Raw genomic sequence first — 22334 nt, 5'->3', positions numbered from 1 at the left:
TCGCGACGCTACCGGATGTCCGGTGTTTTCTCTTACCGGTCCGGGTGGAAACATCCGGGCGGAACCAAACTTTCCCAATTTTTGGTTCCGCCTAAAAGATCGTCACTCCTGTGACATTATGATATCTATAGTTTGCATTTACAGGCCTTTTGACACTCAAGATATCTTTTTACATGACTGAGTTATTACATGACATTATTACTAAAACTTCTTTGAGTATTTTTTTCTGTTTTAAATAAAACTGTAAATGTAAAAATAAAAGTATAAAGTTATGATCTGTGAAATATGACTGTTCAAACCTAAATGAAACTGTGTGTGAGGGTGGAAATATTAAACAAAGTAAAATAAACACTTTACAGTAAGGTTGTATTTACAGTTTAATTTAACGCATAAGCTAACATATGAACTAACAATAAGCAGCATACTTTAATGTCATTTATTAATGTTTGTTAATGTTAGTTAAGAAAAATAGTCCATAGTTCATTGTAATTTAGCACAATGTTCATGGAAAAAAGTTGAATGATTTTAATCCCAAAGTAAATGGCGAAATCAATTAAATGGCGAAAGTAATTACTTGTTACTTCATGTTAACTCTTGGTAATAAATGAAACCTTATTGTATAAAGTCCCTAAAATAAAACTACAGCAATGAAGTACAATTACTCAAGAAAATAAATTAAATTATCCTGGTAAATGGTAAACACATATACAAATACTACATACAAGATTCAATGTGAAAAAAACAAACAAATAATGACTTGCAGAGGTCAAACTATAGTACGCACAAGTTATGTTATAGATACGACAGTCACTACAGCTTTTTAATCTAGACTTTCAGTTGTCATTTTTAGGCTTTCAGACAAAGCTCTCTGTGACATTCTTGTTGTATTCTCTCACATTGTCAGAGAGAAGGGCAACACTTAAATTATTCCAGAATAGAGGCTGCGCTCGTGGGTTCCTGGGCCAGGACAAAACAGACTTTTTGCACAGCCGTTTTCTCATTTGAAGATATTTGAATTTGGGGAAGAGAAGGTCTAGCAGAACCAAAACGGCAACATCTACCTTCTCATCTAGAAGCCTCTGCTGGACCAGAAGGAAGGCTTGTTTCACCACTCCACTCGCTTGAGAATAGCCACTAGGGCTGGTCAGGACGAACACTGTCTTTCTGCTGTTGTAAACCGCCTTGTGGAGATTCTCTATGCATGAAACTCCCGGGACCCAGTCGCGTTCCTCCAGACATAGTCGGAAGCGCCATCTCCCCTTGTGCTCCAATCTCTCAATCATCTCATTGTAGATCCAGTCTCTGACCGCCTTGTCACTTGTATCAAAAACAACAAATGCATCATAGTGGCTATCTGACGTGTTACCATTAGCTGAAGTGTGTCCCTTGTGTCCAGTCCACAGAATCTGGATGCAGTACCACAGGTCCCAACCATAGAGATGCTTCAGGAGGGGAATGATCGTCCCTGCCAATGTCAACAGTGATGTACAGAGAAAAGCGGAGCTCCCAAATACGTCCTGGCATGAACGGAGATCTATCGAGAGGACATTCACACCAGCCAGTGACTCGGGATAGGCACAGTGAATGTGTGTGGTGAGATGTGGGACATTTAAATTGGTTTCTCTCAGGAAGTTGGCGAACTCAGATGTAACGCAACTGCAAGTAAATGGATTGGCATGCAGCACAAGTTTGCAGGATGTGTTTTTATGCTTTCCAGAAACACAGATTGTATTTGTTTTATGGAATGACCAGGGAAGAGCTTGCAGATTGAGCAATTTCAGCTGGTTGTGGTTAAGCATTAGGTCTTTGAGATATTTAGCCCGACTAAAAAAGGCCTTTGGTATGGCAATTAGTCGATTGTGACTTAAGTCCAGACTTATGAGATTGAGCTCAAAATGATTATTGATTGGGTAAGAAAGAAAGCATGTTTTCACTTAGATTTAGGTAGCAGAGGTATTTGAGGACTGAAATGTTCCCCCAAGGGAAATAACTAAGCATGTTGGAATCCACCCGTAGCACCCTGAGCGTCGGAGGCAAATTGACAAATGCCTCTGGAGAAAATGATTTTAGCTTGTTTTCAGAAATGTCCAAGTGTGTAAGGTTGGTAAGACCCTAAAATAAACGTATGTATTCATTACGCCTAGAGTCCCACATTATGTCCAAACGATTTCCAGAGAAAACAAGATATTTCAGTGAATTACTTGTTAGAATGTTAGAGATTCGAAGACCGATGTGATTGGTGGCTAGACTCAGCATTTTAAGAGAAGACAAATGGGACAGGAATGTGAAGCGATGTCCCATACCCTTCATTGCAAAGTGGAATTTGTTATTACTGAGGTCAAGAACTTGAAGGGTGTCACTGAGCTCCTGGAACGCTCTGTTGGAGTACAGGTCAATGCGGTTGTGTGCCATATTAAGGTATGCTAGTTTGCTTAGATGTGAGAACTGCTGGCCATTTAACGTTTGACTGATGTAGTTGTAGGACATATCTATGCATACAGCCTCGTCCATGTCTTTAAACGTACTTGAATTCAGCCATGGGATGTTGTTTTGAGACAGATCAAACATCAGGTTTTTAGAGTAAATTTCTTTTTTGAAATGCCACATTGAATAATATAAGGTACAGTAGTCCCCTTCGGAGCCCAGCACCGTGTTCAACCACAGTTTTGAGCTTGGTAGACTGAATTTTTCAATTTGTCGAGTTCTCCACGTTTTTGATGTTCTCGGTGTGATAGGTATTTCGGGATAGCTTCCAACATGCAAAATGGAATACATGGATTAAATGCAAACATGTTTTGGGAAAGGCCCACTCTCCTTAATGTTCTCCACTGGCTGAATGTGCTGACGTTAACAGAGCAGATAAAGTTCATGCGTAACTCCAGATACTCGAGTCTCTGCAGTTTGGATAGAGGTTTGAGACTGTGGTTTGATAGCACTTTGAAGAATAATCCACTCAAATACAACTCTCTAAGGGCTGTCATCTTCTTTATGGAGGGTGATAGGATCAATTCAGAGAAGGTGTTCAGGGGCTCATAGTTATAAAGAAGATTGAGGGACACAACTCTCCGGAGCTCCTCGTAAAAGGTGCCGTTCTGTATGGTGTAGGCTAACAAATTGTCAGATAGATCAAGCTCTTGGAGCTTCACATCTTTGGCAGTTCCACCCCAGGTTAAGGTGATGCAAGCGTGTAAGATTTAAAAAGGACACTTTAGTAATAGCAGTGATCTTGTTCTCTCCCAAGTCTAGACTTTCTAGTGAAAGTGGAAAATGTGAGGGAACAATTGTGACATTGTTGTAACTCAGAGTTAGATTCAAAAGCTCAGGAAGTTCTTGAAACATAAGTGGGTTGATAAAGTATGACTGATAACACGGGTTGGCGTAGAAACAGTTCTTGCTTAGCAGTAGGCGTTTCAGTCGTGGTGTACCTAGAGGTTTATCAATATGAAAAATATTGTTAAATTCAAGTCCCAAGACCGCAAGCTGTTCTGGAAGAGGAGGAATGGTCTTCAGGCTGTTCCCCGCTAAATGGAGTGAGGTTAGTTTCTGAAGGCCGACAAATGCATCAGGTTCAATCGTTAGGTCACACGAAGGCCGCCTCTTCTCTTTAAGAATGCATCACTTTTAATTTGCCGTATATGGTTTTCATCCAAGTTGAGTGATATGATGGAGAGGGATTTGAATTTAGGGATTTTAGTCAGACGTCTGCCCTGACAGTTGACATTTAAGACTTCATTGTTAGTATTATGGCTTTCACAGGGATAGAAATCAAGATGCAAAGTTGTCAAAAAATGAAACTGACTCAGGATGAGAACCAGGTACAACCCGCATTAAAGACGAAAGTGGGGCTTCCAGCCTTAGTCAAACAGGTTGGCACGTATGGTTGGGTTGCGATTTTGGCCCTTTCTTGTATCTTGTGAATAGTATGCCATACAGACCCGTTTGCCACTGAACCTGCATTAACGACGACAGTGGGGCCTCCAGCCTTAGTCAAACGGGTTGGCACGCATGGTCGGGTTGCGATTTTGGCGCTTTCATGTGTCTTGTGAATAGTATGCCATACAGACCCGTTTGCCACTGAACCTGCATTAACGACGACAGTGGGGCCTCCAGCCTTAGTCAAACGGGTTGACACGTATGGTCAGGTTGCGATGTTGGCGTTTTCTCATGGTCTTGTAAATAGTATGCAATATAGACCCGTTTGCCACTGAACCTGCATTAACGACGACAGTGGGGCTTCAGGCCTTAGTCAAACGGGTTGACAGGTTTTTATTTTCTCTTAAAGATCGGAAGGTGACCCTTAGTTACCATATATACCTTCGCATTGGGCCCCCAATTTGCAAAATCCTCAACTGTGGATAATATAATTATGCCGCAATAGTTAGTCTGTCTGGAACTAAGCTGATTTAAACCACATTACTGTGTGACACTTGCATTACAAGTGAACGGCCCCCACGCTAATATGATTTTGTTTTTCTCTCCCTGTCTCTTCCTCGACCCCGAGGACAATGAGACAAACAGACCCAGTTCCGGTAGATGTGAAAGTCGGCACACCTCTGATCTACTGGCCGTCCTTCAACATGATGCCCAGCTGATGCCTGACCAACGATCACCGGCAGAACCCGCTTAATCTCCGCTTCATCTCCTTATCCGTTTATATGTGTGTAAATACATATATATCTCCCAAGGGTTTTTCCCTCCTAGGACTTTTTTCATTACCTCGGCTAAAAGGGGATTTTTTTTCTCCTAGGGGTTTTTTTTTACCCCGGGGAGGCAGCCTTCTTGGGCTTAACTTAGCTTCCTCTTCTAGACGTTACATTAGTAATACGCTCGCTTATAATGTCGAGTCATAGCCGCAGCAAATTTGACTGCTTATGCTATCGTGTATTATGATGTGCTATCTGTCGTTTTCTGTGCTTTTCACTGCTTCTATTAATGTAAAGCTGCTTTAAAACAATTAACTATTGTGAAAAGCGCTATATAAATAACATTGAATTGAAAATTGAATCTCGTGTCCAAACATGGCCTAGAGACACAAGAAAAGAAAAGTAAAAAAACAATGTAATGCAAGTTAATGGCATACATTATTTACACTCTAAAGGGGGTCACACACCGGACACGCAGCTTAGCGCTGCGTCGAGCCGCGTCTAGGGCAACTCTGAGGTATCGTAAACCGGAAGTGCACATTAAATAGCGCAAGCTTCGTCAGATAGCGTCTACTTCAAAATGCAAAATATATATGTTAGCAGCCAATGTTAATCTTTAATGATTTGGGACAAATATGATGTTATTTAATGTTAAACTATGTGAGTGGCGCTCTGGGGCGCGACAGGGATTTGAGCACCTACCTGAGTCATAGAATGCAATGTGTTCGATTTTTTTTAGAACGGCGCAGCACTGAGCTGCGCGTCTAGTGTGCCATCCCCTCTAGAAATGCCAGGTTATTTTCAACCCAGCGTTGGTTCAAAAAAGGACGAGCCCACCTGTCCGACAAAATTTACCAAGATATAACCCAGCAATCGGTTAAAACAACACATTATATTGGGTTGAAACAACCAATGGGCTGGGCTTGTCCCTTTTTGACCCAACGCTGGATTGAAAATAATTTTTTAGAGTACACTACACAGTTACTATAAGGATACTGCATAGGCTAAAATGATCAGTTAGCACTATTAGTATATACTACAGTAAGATGTCCACAGTTTCATTTATTCCCATGTAAGGTGAAAAGAAAATACTGTCCAGCGGTACACATTTCATATTATGAAAATGACATTTTTCAATTTTTCTTTATTAATATTACCAGTTGGTTATGCTGGTGTCCTACGCTGTATAGACACAATTAAAAAAATCACTTACCTTAAAGTCTAGCATCCAAATCTTACAAATCTTATAACTTTCAGACTCACAAGGTGGAAACTAAGAAACCAAAAATAAAAGCAATAAAAGTTTTAACTGAGCACACCTGGAAGTGAAAGCTGTAGTAACAAGATCCATCCCACTCATATCCACTCAATGCCACATTTATTTCTCACATTTTATGTATTATTATTTCATATACATACTACATAGCAGTGCTATATAATGATATGGGCAAATACAATGCCTTGACATAATGTTTGGGACATTTACATTTTTCCAAGTTTTCCTCTTTACAAACTTTACAGTTTGTAATGAGATAATTATGGAAATTTAAATATATTACTTTATATATTATTTTTTAAATATTATTTTTAAGAAAGTAAAAATAAAAAGAAGACAAAAATAAAGATGATGGATTTGTATAGGTAGCGGAGCGTGTGATCACCTGACATAAATAAACTTCATTGAATTAAACGGAAACCTAAATTAAGTTTAGTTTTCTTACACCACTGGCAGCTATTTTCTCTTGCTTTAGGCATAAAATCACTTGATTTTGATCATTTATTTTTAGAAAATGACTTTAAAATGACCTAAGATTTTTTTCTGTACAGGAAAACAAGACAAAAACACTAAAACGTTGATTGATTTGGTAACACTTTACAATAAAGTTATATTTGTTATGCATTAGCTAACTATCAATGAACAATACTTCTACAGCATTTATTAATCTTAGTTCATGTTTATTTCAGCATTTACTAATACATTAAGAAAATCAAGCATCATAACTGTAAACATTAATAATGTACAATGAACTAACATGAACAACTTTACTGACCTTAACTAACATTAAGAAGAATTAATACATGCTGAAAAACTATATTGTTTGTTAATGTTAGTTAATGCAAAAATCATGTTAGCATTTACTAATGATTACTAATACAACATTATTGTAAAGTGTTACCATTTTTTTGCAGTCTTTTTCATTTTTTCAGCTTTTGTTTTGATAAACCTTTTAGTGTTTTACAGTGTCTTAGGGGTGTTTGATAACCTCTGGTGTGTTTTAGTGTTGTTTGTCATCATGAAGAGTTGTGAAAGGAATGCAAGTCAACTTTTTAGGCTCACTTTACTGTTTACAGCATGAATAGGAAGAAATGATGAGAAGACATGTGATGGATCGAGCTCAAAAGACTAATGCTGCGTTCCAGGCAACCTGTAACCCGTAAATCACGACGTCAAAACCACGACTCACGACTCTGAACTGGGAGTACATCGATCTAGTACGAGTTCACGGGTGGGAAGTCACTGGTTTGACAGCCGTTCCAGTGCACTTTCACAGGTAGAAGGTTGTAAAAACACGGGTTACAGGCTGCCTGGAACGCATATAGTCGTGAGTCGTGGTTTTGAAGTCGTAATTCACGGGTTAAAAAACCTACCTGGAACGCAGCATTAAATCTGTTTGCCTTTCTGCTATGATGAAACTGAGATTCAAGTAAAAAAAAATTTTTACAGAAGTGGATTCCAGTAGTTTCAGACATGCAAATAGACTTTCTTAATGCTGTGTCACAAGTCTCAAAAATTAGGTGACCTTTGTGTCACAAAGGATGTTTGATCCAGCATGTTGATTTAAATTTGTAGAAATGATAACCTGAAGTCTGAAGTCAGTTCAAACATTTTATTGAAAACAATGCAGTCTCTTGAAAGACTCTTTTGTAAAATAAACATTACAAAACGCAGAGGGCCATCAGAGAAATAAAGAGACATGACTGTGGGTGAACTGCTAAACAACATGGTACAAAATTGGTAACAACTGAAAGGAAAAGATCCTGTATGGTTGACTGGGAGAAGTATAAAACTCTGACTTCCTGACTGGATTTCTTGAAATATGTTTTTAGTGTCTGTGTAACTCTTAGATGTAGAAAATTAGTTGTGATTAATTTATTTTATTTAAACCATTGTCTTCACATGACAAAGCTAAGCCGTAGTTGTTATTTCTAAAGAACGAGAATCACAGAGCTGAGGACAGATTATATAAAGAGGAAGTGACATCACAGCGACAGATGCTGAAGCATCCAGAGAGCACCATTCACAAAAGCATCAGATTCTGCATCCACTTTGGATAAAGCGTGATTATTGCCCGGGTACCACAACAGTCTGTAAACACATGCGAGCACAAAAGACAACAAAGGTTTAGAGAATCCTTATTCTAGATACATTTACTGACCTTAAATACAGTATAAGACGTGTCATACAGTCGATGCACTTACCTCACTGGCACCTTTAAAGCTTTTAGGGCTTTGTAGTATTCAATACCCTGTTTATTGGGTACACGCCGGTCATCCTCTCCTAACATCAGAAGTACAGGCGTCTTTACCTTAAAGGGGACAGAGAATGAAAAACCATTTTTACCTTGTCTTTGTTGAATTATGGTAGTCTACCCACATTCACGAACACACAAAAAGTGCTAAACATGCTAAACATCTCAGTCTCATAGAAATTCCTCTTTTAGAAATGTCAGCCAGAAAACAGCCCAATCTGAAAGACGGAAGCTTATGACATCACAGGCATCTAAGTCCCCATCCACTTTAAAATAATTGGCTACATTTTTTGAGTGGCAGCAAAGTCAGCCAATCAGTAATGAGATTGCAAGTTAAGCCAGTAGGGGGAGCCAAATAGGTGCAAAACCACTTGTTTGAAATCCCCCACCCTAATAGAGCTATCTGAGGGGCCAGTCACACCAAAAGCGTTTATGGCAGTTGCAGGCGCCTTTTTTGAATGATATTCTATGGGCAGGGCGCGTTTGCGCGCTGTTTATGCGCGCCGAGCGCCTTGCAGTTTTTTGCCGCCTGCCGCGCACGCGTTTTTGAAGGAGCGCTGAGAGTGGAGAAGCGCCGACGTCATTCGTGTCTTTCCATTGTCCAATCGAATGAGGGGAGAGGCGGGCCTTACGTTGTAGTGAGGGAAGTTTACAGTTGCTTTGAAGAACCGGACTCCACTCGCTCACTCTCTCCTGCGTGTTTGTGCACCTCTCACCCTCAAACATGGTCAGAGCAAGCGTCCTCTTTTTAAAGTTTCTGCTAATATGACAGTTAACAGCAAAAGAGCGCTCACGCTTCAATATTTGATTGACAAGACAGCTGACTCGGTGGTTGCTTAGCAATATGAAAAGCCGCGTCGCACTGTTCTTTTTTAAAAAAGGCAGTGCGTCGCGCCTTGCGTTTGCAAGTGTTTAAAGCGCTTTTGGTGTGACTGGCCCCTAAGAGAGGTTTTTAGGAAGCTTCTAAGGCATTACAGACCCAAACAAATTTTTTTTGTCTACATGTCACATCACAGAACAAGAATAAATACTCTGTTCAACCATTCTATGTCACCTTTAAAGGAATAGTCTACTCATTTTCAATATTAAACTATGTTATTACCTTAACTAAGAATTGTTGATACATCCCTCTATCATCTGTGTGCGTGCACGTAAGCGCTGGAGCGCGCTGTGACGCTTCGATAGCATTTAGCTAAGCCCCATTTATTCAATGGTACCATTTAGAGATAAAGTTAGAAGTGACCAAACACATCAACGTTTTTCCTATTTAAGACGAGTAGTTATACGAGCAAGTTTGGTGGTACAAAATAAAATGTCGCGCTTTTCTAAGCGGATTTAAAAGAGGAGCAACATTTTATGGCGTAATAGCACTTTTGGGAGTACTTCGACTCTGCGCAGTAACACCCTCCCTCTCCCATTATGAGAGGGAGAAGGGGAGCGGACTTTTCAGGCAGTCGAGGTACTCCCAAAAGTGCTATTCCGCCATACAATATAGTCCCTCTTTTAAATCCGCTTAGAAAAGCGCTATGTTTTATTTTGTACCACCAAACTTGCTCGTATAACTACTCGTCTTAAATAGGAAAAACGTTGATGTGTTTGGTCACTTCTAACTTTCTCTCTAAATGGTACAATTGAATGAATGGGGCTAAGCTAAATGCTATCGAAGCGTCGCAGCGCTCCAGCGCTTACGTGCACGCACACAGATGATAGAGGGATGTATCAACAATTCTTAGTTAAAGGATAATTCTGATATTTAACACTTTGAGTCTCATTTCTGGTTTGTTTTGGATGAACTACAGTGATGGACACAGAAATTTTGACAATGGGTCGTATCTTGAGTTTTCGACTCGTTTAGAAGCGTCTCTTGACTGCTTCAGAATGGAAGTCAATGGCCATGCACAAACATGTCATTAAAACAACACTTAACGTTCATTTTTAAAACTGTGCTGCTCACCGAGTGGTTCGTGGTGTTCGTTGATGATTAAAAACAAATATATTGGCGCAATGTATGATTTCAATCCGTGTTATTTGCTATAGTGGAACTATTTTTTCAGATACCTCACAACCGCTTATATACTTCCGCTCTATATTTGAGTCTGAAGCATGAATGAACGTAGTCCAACAAACTGTAATAAAACGGTAGCATACTTTCAAAATCAAGTTTATTTATAACACCATCCAATATGTTTTTTTCATCGGCAGAACAATAAAGAAGATATTTTGCAGAAACCCCAGTGCTCCATCATGCAAGTCAACAGATCCGCACACTTTAAGAGCTAAAGCATATATATCCAATACAACAGTAATCCACCATAACTCCGTGTGACATATTGACGTCTTGTGAAGTAAATCAATCAGTTTTTGCAAGAAACTGAACGTTATTTACAACATTATTAGCGTGAATGCCAAACCAGGAAGCACGTTTTCCGTTTGAGGCGATCTTCCACTGGTGCCATTTGGTGGCTGTTGGCTATGGATGTTGGTCTCTCTGCGCCACCTATAGAGCGGGAGCGTGAAGCGCACTTCCTGCTTGGCAAAAGCTCTGCATTAAACGCTGTAAAATATTTATATATATATTCGAATCTCAAAACTGAAAATCGAATGTCAACCCACGGAACAAATATTACAATATACTAGTCCAGCCCTACAAATATGGGAAAAATGTATTCTGAGAGAAACCGAGCGAAAAAACAACAACCGCATGTAAACAGACCCTTTTCTGTTTCCCGGCGGCGGAGTGATATATCAGCGAGCAATGAGTCTTCCAGAGAAGTCAATGGAATTTTACAAAATGCCAAATAAAACACGACAGAAACGGTATTTCGCTACACAACTTGTTTTTAATCATCAACGAACACCACGAACCACTCGGTGAGTAGCACAGTTTTGAAAATGAACGTTAAGTGTTGTTTTAATGACATGTTTGTGCATGGCCATTGACTTCAATTCTGAAGCAGTCAAGAGAGGCTTCTAAACGAGTCAAAAACTGAAGACACGACCCATTGTCAAAATTTCTGTGTCCATCACTGTAGTTCATCCAAAACAAACCAGAAATGAGACTCAAAGTGTTAAATACCGGAATTATCCTTTAAGGTAATAACATATTTTAATATTGAAAATGAGTAGACTATTCCTTTAAGAAAAAACACATTCATGTATTAAACACGCTGAGCTCATAACAGAAGTCAGTGCTCTGCAAGGTTCATGATAGGAAATAAATAACAAGAGTTTGACAACCTATTTCTCAGTGCAATTATTTAAAACCAAACTGGGAAATTGACTTGTTTTGCTGCTATGACTTCACAAAGCAGGCCTTCACATCTAAGCATCATCGGCTCATGGTACAGCTGGAAGGTTACAAAAACACTAAATAGTAAAAGATACATTAGTGCTCTATTTGTATATTTTTTATTCATGTAAACACACAATCAACTGAAATCTTTGTCTACTGTGCTATAAGCACTGTATTTATAAGGCATGCCAAGCTTAAAGGCGGAGTCCACGATGTTTGAAAAATGCGTTGGAAAAGGAGACGGGCCGACTACCAAAACACACTTATAGCCAATCAAATCAAATCAAATGCCGGTTTGCGTTTGTGTGGGGCGGGTCTATCAACAGAAGGTCCAGATTCTATTGGGGTAGGGGCGTGTTTGTTTAGGTGATTTCAAAAATGGTTGTTAATAGGCTCATTTTACAGCTCCCCTAGAGTTAAACATTTGATTTACTGTTTTGGAATCCATTCAGCTTATCTCTGGGTCTGGCGCTAGCACTTTTAGCATAGCTTAGCACAATCCATTGAATCTGATTAGACCAGAGGTCCCCAACCACCGGGTCGCGACCCAGTACCGGGTCGTGGACAAGTTGCCACCGGGTCGCAAGAACGTCCCGGATTTTTTTTTTATAATAGCCACGTAATAGCTTAATCGGGGATTTTGTACTTTAAGAGCCGACTTCAAATAACATAGATCATTTCCACTGTTGTACAGAGTCGCGCTCTCTCTTTTTCTTGGTCTCTCTCTCTCTACCAGCGCATCAGCGATCACATTGCTGTCATAAGAGTTTTGAGCATACAGTACTTCTAAAACACAATCGATCAAAGAATTGCAGAGTTATAACTTTATGAATAATTTGCAAATGTACAACGCAAATCATGTAAATACGCGGAGACGTTCAACTGTGTGACATGGGCATCGCAAATGACTGAAAAGTAATTATTTTATTCTTCTTTAAAACAACTTCAGAATTATCCAGCGATCATGGCACCATGATCATAATAAACTATTAATCATATTTTAACGGCTGTGCTTTTAGCTTAGGTTTGAAAAGGAACCTAAACTGTCAATCATCATTAAAATCATATGGTAAACGTGAGCCTCTGCGCCCAGCCGCAATTCTTCTGGCATCTCTCCTCCTTCACTGCATTTTTTTTTTGTTCTGTTACTTGGACTTGGGGCTCGAGCCCGACCAAGATTCGAACTGCCTCCGAGAACAGCAAGCCAAGTTCATTTACCATTAATTATTAAGACTAAATGGACAGGTAAACTAGTGAAACAATGAAAGTAAAATAACAATCCGCCAAAATATGGTTTTACACATCTATAGAAAATATACTATAAATAAAGCAATTATTCATTTTCCTAATGCAAGGTTATGTTTATTCCGTTTAAAACATTATACATTTCAAAAAGAGAATTTTCAGCACTTTGTTTGAACAGCAACTCAGCGACCATCACCCCCCCCCAACCTCACCCCCCGGTCCGCGGATTTTTTTTAAAGCTGGAACCGGTCCGCAGTGTAAAAAAGGTTGGGGACCCCTGGATTAGACTATTAGAATCTAAAAAAAAGAGTTTTGATATTTTTCCTATTTAAAACTTGACCATGATTAGTCCTTGATTATTACGCCAGAATGAGAGTATAGTTCCTAGCCATATCAGTCTAGAAAATCACAACTTTTAATTTTCCGTTAGTCTTAGTACACGATGTAACTACAGAAGAGTCAAGTTTTAAATAGGAAAAATATCGAAAGACTTTGGTTATTTTTGAATGCGATGCTAATGGTCTAATTAGATTCAATGGATTATGCTAAGGTATGCTAAAAGTGCTAGCACCAGACTCAGAGATCGGCTGAATCGATTTCAAAACGGTAAAAATCAAATGTTTATCTCTAGGGGAGCTGGAAAATGAGCCTATTTTCAAAAAGTGGAGTGTACCTTTAACATTTATCAAAATGACCCCATGGCACTTTTCTTTAGTTAAAAAATGGTTCCCTTCTTCTCAGTGGAATAAGATTTTGTGACTTTTCTAGAATATCTGTCAATCGTTCTGTAAATATGTTAAAAAAAAAAGTGTTTACAAAAGAGGCCCTTGGAAAATGAATGAAAAATGCCAAAAATGAATGGGTCTCTATGGGCCTCTGCTGGTCGAAATTATTTATTTATTACTGTAATTCTTTTATGTTTTTTCTAACCAGCAGATGGCCAAATTCATCACATAACATCTAGATCAATATCTAAAAATAATTTAAATCAAATTTTGATCATAATTTATTGTGAATTTTTCATAAAAAAATTATTTTACATGCAGGCTAATGGTGTAGTTGAGGAAGTTAGTGGTAAAATAGTACAAAAGTACTTCATATCTCCCAAAACACAGCATTAATGTATAGATGGGAAGTAAACAAAAAAATATATTGTTCGTATCATTAAAAATATATATTTTTTGTAATCACGCTTATAATTTCTGGGGTCATTTTGACCCCCACAGAACTATAATGTAAACACAAAAATCGGGGCTTATGAGGGTTAAAATAAATATCTGCATGTTTTTTGTAGACAAACCATTGTGATACATCTCGATACAGTTTCCACAGTTAAAACATGTAACATGTCCTGCAATGTGTGAAGAAGAACGTGTCAGTTTTATTCTGAGTCAACACTTTGGGGAGGGATTGTTATGTAAAGTAGAAAGCAGACATCTGCACTCCTCGTAAACACTTAAAATGACAAACGATTTCAGTCCTGTGAGTACACATATGCACGCACGCACGCACGCACGCACGCACACACACACACACACACACACACACACACACACACACACATCAAGTGTGTCATTACATTGAAGCAACTATAAAACGAGTTCATTTATCACATTTTAATACAGCATCATCTATAGGGAGATCTCACCTTGATAACATGTTTGATTGGTGATTTATTTAACATCTGCTCCAGTACAGCAGGACTAAGCTGAATGTCAGTCTTATAGTCATACCCTGCCTCCACCATACACCTGGAAAAATAAATCCTTAATTAACATCAAAATCTCCTCAACAACATCTACCCACAGTTCCCTTTCAGTCTGTCACTACGACGTCATGTCGTGACCGATGAATTGGGAACTCGCTTAGAGAGACCAATCTGCTTCGTATACTACTAAAACGCCAATGAACTTGGCATTGAGATATTTGCATAATGCTGGCGCCGCCATGCCACGTGCGTATATAAGCCGCAGGTGCAAATATGGAAATTAGCTTTTTGGCTTCGAAAGCCAGCATTATCTGCTACTGAGAAGCTACTTGCTCTTCTGGGAACGGTTGCTGAAGTTGATTGACAAGCAGTACTAACACAGCGGACGCTCGCAGTATTCCACTGCTCTGCATCTTTTTTGTTTTGAGTTTAGTGTGTGTTGCCTCTCCCTGTGCGCATCATCAGCTGAGCACCTAAAGAGTGATTTCCCTAAAAGAGTGATACGTGAGAGCTCTGTGTCTTTTTAAAGACAGCCACTCTCTCGTATATTCAGAGATCAGCTTCCTTTTCAGGATAGCTTTTCGTCCGTGCGATCTTGGATGCGAGAAGTATAAGGGCTCCAGTGACGGTCACGAGCGCTGTCTTCGTGCTTGGGCATCGAGCACTCCGAGGCTGCGTTCGTGGAGAGTTTTTGTTCTCTCTGTGAGAGCATAACCCTCTTGGATTGCGGAGACGACTGTCGTTTCTACAGGAACGACAGTCCGCACCTTTACAGTGCTGACGCTGCCATGGTGTGGCTGTCAAGCGCTCGCAGGACGCTCTTCGCATCACTACGCTGAGTAGGACGGAGGATGCGTCCTCCACCTACCGGCCTTCTCATCCTCAGCCGGTTGAGGCTCTGGTGGAGACTGCAGAGTCATGTTCTACGATTTCTGCCGAATCCATTGGACCTCCTCCTGGTCCCGTCACTTCTGCAGCATCAGAGGGGTGCCTATTTTTTCCCTCCAAGGCGGAGTCGTCCCGGAGATGGCGACTGTTCCCGCTCGAGCGGCAGAGACGGTAGAGTTGGAGGGATTAACCCCTCTCCGCCCGAACCGTCCCGCCCACATGATTGGTACTTTGGAGCTGCTCGGGCCTCTCGGTCCTCACCTCCTGTGCCTTTCTTTCCCGACGGCACGAAGAGCTGATGTGATTTACGGCCGTTTCGGCCGTTCAGCTTTCACCCCTGACCTCCCTCACTAACGGAGCCGCTAAGCGCGGGGACCCCTTCAGTGGAGCGGGGGTTGCGATGCAGCTGCGTTCCTGGAGGGACCACCCAACCCTTCCCTCCTGTGTTTGTAGACAGTCGTCCGGTTATGGGCGCTGCCCATCAGGCATGTGGAGAGGCGGCTTCAGCCCTGCGCGCAATAACGTTGCTGCAGGTTTACCAAGCGAAGGCTTTAGAGATTTACGAGGTAGACTGCGACCTTCAGTCGTGCGATGTCCTTCACAGTGGTTCAAGATCGCCACCTTTGGCTGTGTCTGGCTGACATGACGGATGCAGTCGAGAACAACTTCCTGAATGCTCCTGTCTCACAGACCGGCCTCTTCGGCGAGCCCGGGGAGTCGTACAGCTCCGTTGTGCAGACTGAGGCGATCTCCTAGGTCGTGCCCCGGCGGAAGAGAGCTGCCCTTGGTCCACCAACGCCGGCTCCTCAGTCTGCCTCTCGCCGTCGGCGTCCTGCGGCGGCCACCTCTGTTCCCCTACTCGGACCGCATCTCGGCAGCGCAGGGGAACCGGTCGTCAGCAGCTCGCCCCGCCCGCTTAGCCGCTTCCCGTGAAAATCGGGATCTTAAGTGGCCAGAGACAGTCAACCCGGAGTGGCAGAGGATCACTCTTCAGGAGACGGTGATCCGCTCCTTCCCCTGGTAAAGGGTCTGGTGGAAAATCCTTGATTTGCATGTGTTCCACCGGCTGTCCAGCCGGTACCCACTTAACCACACATGCATTCCTCTTCCCTCTCCAGGTCTCCGGAGGATCGAGAGAGCCGTGAGCGGGCACACACCAGCTCACCCTACCTCTCCTCTATCGCCAGCAGGTGTTTTCCGGAGTCTAGGCTCTCCGCGCAGGAGACCAGAGGACCATCACTCTCAGTGGGCTCAGGTCAGTGTCACACACACACAGACTGTAGATGTTTATGCTGTCACAGCAGACGCACCGGCAGTCCTACTTCGGTAGTTTCATTAATTCTCCTCGTACGGTTCCTGGGTGCTTGGCTTCAGTTCCCAGTCCGTCTTGTTGGGTTTTACGCACGATCCGCCTCGGTTACGAAATACAATTACCGGCACACACTCAAAATTCTCGGGCATTCGTTTCACTATAGTGAAGCGTCCGATGCACATGTACTGCGTGCAAAGGTCTATGTCCTGCTGGCGAAGGACGTATCGAGCCGGTCCCTCTAACCGAAATGGTGATAGGGTTTTCCAGCCTTTATCTCATAGTACCCAAAATATGCGGCGGGTTATGACCGATTGATTTACGCACCGGCTCTACAAATGTGATCCTTTAGGATGATAACGACGAGGCTCATATTTCAATATTCAGATCGGTTTGCAGCCTTAGACCTGTAAGACGTGTACTTCATGTGTTCATCTCCCCTCGCCTTAGACCGGTTTTTCGCTCTGCGTTCGTGGTGTGGGCATATTAATACTAAGTACACCATTCAAGCTGTCTCTCTCTCCCCGTGTCTCCATGCTAGTCACGGTATTAAAATCTCAGAGACAGAGTGTTGTTCGCATTCTGCTTATATTTACGTCGACTTATCACCTGTCGCATCTCGCTCGTCATCTCCTCCTTTGGAGTCAGAAGCATCTGAGAGCATCTTTTCGTCACCTGGTGCTCTTCGCAATGCGAGGACCCCCGAGAATGCCCCATTAACATTGTGCTTTTATATCTTCAATATAGGTTAGATGGTAGGCTGTCCCCCTCCACCATTAAAGTTGATATCGCCGCTATTTCTGCTCATCACTCACTTATCAACGGCAGATCAGTTGGCCAGCATGATTTGGTTATTAGACTTTAAGAGGCGCTCGCAGGCTAAACCCCTCGCGCCCTCCCTGTATTCCTACCTGAGACCTGTCCATGGCGCTGAAGCCCTACAGGTCCCCCGTTCGAGCCTTTGCAGTCTGCAAGTCTGAAGTTTTTGTCAATGCTAGCATTGGCCTCCGTGAAGAGAGTAGGGGATTTACATGCATTCTCTGTTGACGATTCGTGCCTTCAGTTTGGTCCTGCAGCCTCACTGAGACCCAGACCAGGCCACGCGCCCAAAGCCCCCACCACTCCCCCCAGAGACCAGGCGGCGAGCCCGCAAGTGCCGCTCCCGGAGGAGGCAGACCCAACCATCCCAGACAGCAGACGACTCTGGGCCGGATCCGCTCCGGATCTGTGCCGAAGTCAACAGCTCTGGCACTGATCCGGTGCGGATCCGGACCAGAGTCGTCTGCTGTCTGGGATGGCTTTGTTGTGCCCCGAACGCGCACTGTGACTCTACGTGGTTCGCACGCAAAGCCTCAGGACCTCAGACCAGCTCTTTGTCTGTTATGGTGGTCAGCAGTAGGGATGGGCGATATGGCCTAAAAAATGTATCACAGTAATTTCAGTTTTGTTTGTTGCGGTGACGATAAAATTTGACGATAAATTATTCTCTTCTGTAAAATATCAGATTACGTTATGTTTTTTAGTTGTGTTCCACTGTGACTGTGCTGAAAAACATCACACAACAACAATTACAAAATAATAATTCAAATCAATTACAAGTTTAAAATGTAAACGCCGATTCTGTATTTATTTATACTCTCATTGTGCAAAAATAGTGCAAACTGGAAAAGTAACAATGTCTTTAGATGTGTTTCAACATTAAAGGAATAGTCTACTCATGTTCAATATTAAAATATGTTATTACCTTAACTAAGAATTGTTGATACATCCCTCTATCATCTGTGTGCATGCACGTAAGTGCTGGAGCGCGCTGCGATGCTTCAATAGCATTTAGCTTAGCCCCATTCATTCAATGGTACCAATCAGAGATAAAGTTAGAAGTGACCAAACACATCAACGTTTTTCCTATTTAAGACGAGTAGTTATACGAGCAAGTTTGGTGGTACAAAATAAAACGTAGCCTTTTCTAAGCGGATTTAAAAGAGGAACTATATTTTATGGCGTAATAGCACTTTTGGGAGTACTTCGACTCGGCGCAGTAACACCCTCCCTCTCCCATTATGAGAGTGAGACGGGGTCCGGCCATAGTCCACGACCTTCAAGTCCAAAAAAAGTGCATCCATCCTTCATAAATCCAAACGGCTCCAGGATCTTCTGAGGGTAGTCCGTGCGGAGTTGTTGTAGAAATATCCATATTTAAAATTTTATTAACGTAATAAACTACCTTCCGGTAGCGTCGCCATCTTAGACTCAGGAGAGAGTATTAGCGTAGTGTATAGAGGTCGACCGATTTATCGGCCGGCCGATTAATTGGCCGATTTTTGGCATATTTAAAAAAATCGGCTTTGGCCGATTTTGCTGCAAAATTAGGCCGATTAATAGGCAGGCGCATCTGCGGGCACCTAAGCGCTGTTGTAGAACTCGTGACGCTGCAGATCGCTCCCGTCTCGTGTGTGTGCAGCCATGCATTGTTCACAAACAGCTTTATTAAACAATGGCGGGGTCGCACGAATTAAGCAGCCAGTACAACAGCGCGACGGGCTTATGTCTCGCGGTGCACTGTCCGTGCAAAGATTAGGCTCATTTCATGTGATTAATGAGTGATGATGAGTTTTGTTTGCGTGACAGAGAGAGAGAAGAACCGCGCGCACGCTTTCTGTCTCCCTGCTTTTATTACTCAAAACAAAAATGACTCGATGGCGAAAGGTCGGAAGACCAAATAATATCCACAGAGGAAATGTTTTTCGTGTTGTTACAGTAAGACTTTGTTTACAGTTTGGTGCTGCTCAGCCTGGATTAGAAAACACAGCGCGTCCGATTCGCGAACTGACTCCTTTGAACGGATTTGTTTGAATGAACGGTTGAAACAACAGATCTGTCCCAACACTAAACTCACAAGACGTCACTGTCAGCACAATCAGTCACTTATAGCGCCTCAGAAATGAGAATGTAAATGTGTTTAGAAAGATTTGCCCTAAATAACAGTCTCAACTAAAAAACATAGACATTTACTATGTTAACTTTATGATGAATAAATAATTTATCAGGTCTACCAAATAAGGATTTTATCCTACAAAGCAATAAAAGCCATGGTAAAAAAACTGATCAAAGATGATGACAGTGTGTAAGGTAATATCTGTGTCTGATAAATTCATGGTGCAGAGGAGGTTGTAAAACTCTTCAGAAAGACCAGTCAAAATTTTTTAAAATACTTTGACTTAAATAGTGACATTTTACATTTAAAATATCTGCTAATGATGAGAACATTTTGATTATTATGTACATAAAGAAAATCGGCCAAACATATCGGCCATCAGCTGCCCAGATTTCTAAATATCGGCATCGGCCAGAGAAAAAGACATATCGGTCGACCTCTAGTAGTGTACGCATTTTTCTTAGGTTGTTTTCACATATGTTGGTGCGCACCGTGGTGCGGCCTCGGAGCGCACCAATATACATTGTATCATTTTTCAGTTAGTGCGGTCCGTGTTCACATATTATTTTTTTTACTGCACTCGAAATGCCGCACCGTACACCACGTGACAACGGTCAGCGCTGTCATTGGTCTCTGACAGCTCTTACCGTCTCATGACCACCCCCACGTTTCCACGACAACCAGCCTGACAGAGAGAGCGCAGCTATCAAGATGTGGAGATAAACAATGCACGTCTTTGTGAAGTTTCTTTGCTTTAACGCGAAATTGGGCAGCTGTTCTATTAAAGCCTTTCTCACGGAGCCGTTTGCTAAAAAGCCCGTAATGTCACTATTTGTGTGTGGAGGACAGCTATGCATTTATAAAATCATCAGCTCAAACGTAAAGGAGACAGAGAATCTCTATGCAACGGACCAGAGGGCAATTTCATAAAACTCGCTTGGAAAAGCGAGGATTAAAGTTACAAACCTGACTTGAATTAAAGGAACAGTATGAAAGAAATGTATATCAATTCATCATAAAATGGCCCTGATATGTCACTAGACATTAAGAAATCATTTTCATTTCAAATACTTATATCACTGACAACAGTGGTCCGGCCAGGATATTGTCATTTAAAAAGTGGAGTTGCAGCCCTCAACTGATGTTTATGTTGTCATGTTGTGTATTGGCCACCAGTTGTAAGATTGCAGTACCAGTTTTAGCCACAAGTTTTGTGATTGCAGTACCAGTTTTGACCACAATCCTACATACTGTTCCTTTAACCTAACAAATGAGTCGAGGCTAAAGCGGTTTCAAAAAAGGTAAATGAAGTTTATGCAATCCAACTAATATGATCCAGATTTCCCTAGTCAAAATAATTGCGCGTGCACGCTATTCTTGAGCAGCCCGGTCGAGCGTGGATCAAATCGATCAATGTTTTTAACTTTCAACTCGGAGGTGTTTTTAATTCACAGCAACTGTTTAAACATTTGTGTCACTTTCAACCGGGCGGTGTGCTTCCACTAAGCTCTGGTCTCTAATGAAAGGTAGATGGACCCAAATAAATATCTTTTATTTTGGTCCTGAAACATTGTACTCTGAGTCTATGGTGGAGAAGGTATTTAAATAAACCGCGGAAATTTCGTAGTCGCGTATCTATTAATAGACTACAGTGAACGTTCTGTCAGAACGTCCACTGCAGGTATCGTTCTAAAAACCATGGTTACCATGGGTCTGTTGCCCATTCCAACTAAAGTCTGATGCCCAATCTGACTAAAACAGTGGTTCTCAATCCTGGTCCTGGAGGCCCACTGCTCTGCACATTTTGTATGTTTCCCTTGTTTAACTCAGCTGATTCAAATCATCAGCTCAATAGCAGAGATCTCATTGTCTGTCAGATAAGAGAGACATACAAAATGTGCAGAGCAGTGGGCCTCCAGTACCAGGATTGAGAACCACTGGACTAAAACAATAAATGTTTATAATTTCATTTGAAAGTAATAACAACATTCTACCTTCTGTTAAAATTTCATGCAAATATCTGATAAAATGAGAAAGTTACAAGCAAAAACTTGTGAATAAGCAGCATTTCGGTCACACACATTCCATAGACATCCATATATAACTTTTTGCCCTGATTTCTAATATTAAAAATATCATAACTTTCTCAATACTCAACACGTTTTTACAACATCACAAGTGATGGCCTAGCGGTTAGTGCTCTTAACAGCGCATGCGGAGACCAAGGTTCAATCCCTGTATGGCTCTATTTTACTTTTTCTGTATTTTTTATATACTGTGATTTTTAAATATAACATAGATCTTAACCTTTAAAAGACAATATGTAGGTTACTAAGTAACCTATATAATAAATATTTAGCAGATGAATGATTATATTTAACTTTAAATGTAACTTAAATGTACATTTTTTTATTTGGGGGTACGTTTCAAAAGCAGCAACTTGAGTGGACAATAAAGTAACAGGTGAAAATAAAACATAAATATATTGTTCATAAGAAGTGTATAGTTGATTTAAGCATAATCATAGAAGTGTCTAATCTCATAATGTTAGCTGCCAAAGATGTTGACTGGCAGTGAGGAGAGCAATGGCATCTATCAGCAGCACAGCTTTACTCCTGCATGGGGTCACTGAGAGCATGGTGGGTGAACAGCATCTGCATTTCTGAATTTACAGTAGTACAAGAAATGATTGTGTAAAATCATATATGTTACACATATTCTTAACCAATCATTATTACATGACATGTTACTCAAAACATTTTTGATGGCAAATTATGTGTGCAA

The 22334-nt window shown here is 41.3% G+C and overlaps 1 protein-coding gene and 1 pseudogene across 3 annotated transcripts in view; both read right to left on the bottom strand.

Annotated features, from left to right (window-relative positions):
- Positions 1-330: 330 nt before the first annotated feature.
- On the bottom strand, positions 331-5354 carry LOC129413450 (toll-like receptor 9; annotated as a pseudogene).
- A 2163-nt stretch (positions 5355-7517) lies between these two features.
- The window catches only part of LOC129413407 (acylamino-acid-releasing enzyme-like), a 154614-nt gene continuing 139797 nt past the window's right edge, over positions 7518-22334 (bottom strand). For 2 of the 3 annotated variants that reach the window (XM_055167110.2, XM_055167111.2), the window contains exons 21-23: positions 14359-14461; positions 8124-8230; positions 7518-8010 (exon numbers count right to left, since the gene is read on the bottom strand). In XM_055167110.2, the coding sequence (XP_055023085.2) occupies positions 7905-8010; positions 8124-8230; positions 14359-14461 (316 nt within the window). In that variant the 3' untranslated portion in view covers positions 7518-7904. The remainder of the gene's footprint in view (positions 8011-8123; positions 8231-14358; positions 14462-22334) is intronic. The other variant, XR_012369499.1, reaches the window with a different exon arrangement.

Source organism: Misgurnus anguillicaudatus, chromosome 5, assembly GCF_027580225.2.
Source record: "Misgurnus anguillicaudatus chromosome 5, ASM2758022v2, whole genome shotgun sequence".
Taxonomy (NCBI): domain Eukaryota; kingdom Metazoa; phylum Chordata; class Actinopteri; order Cypriniformes; family Cobitidae; genus Misgurnus; species Misgurnus anguillicaudatus.
This window is presented reverse-complemented; position numbering and strand designations above follow the sequence as displayed.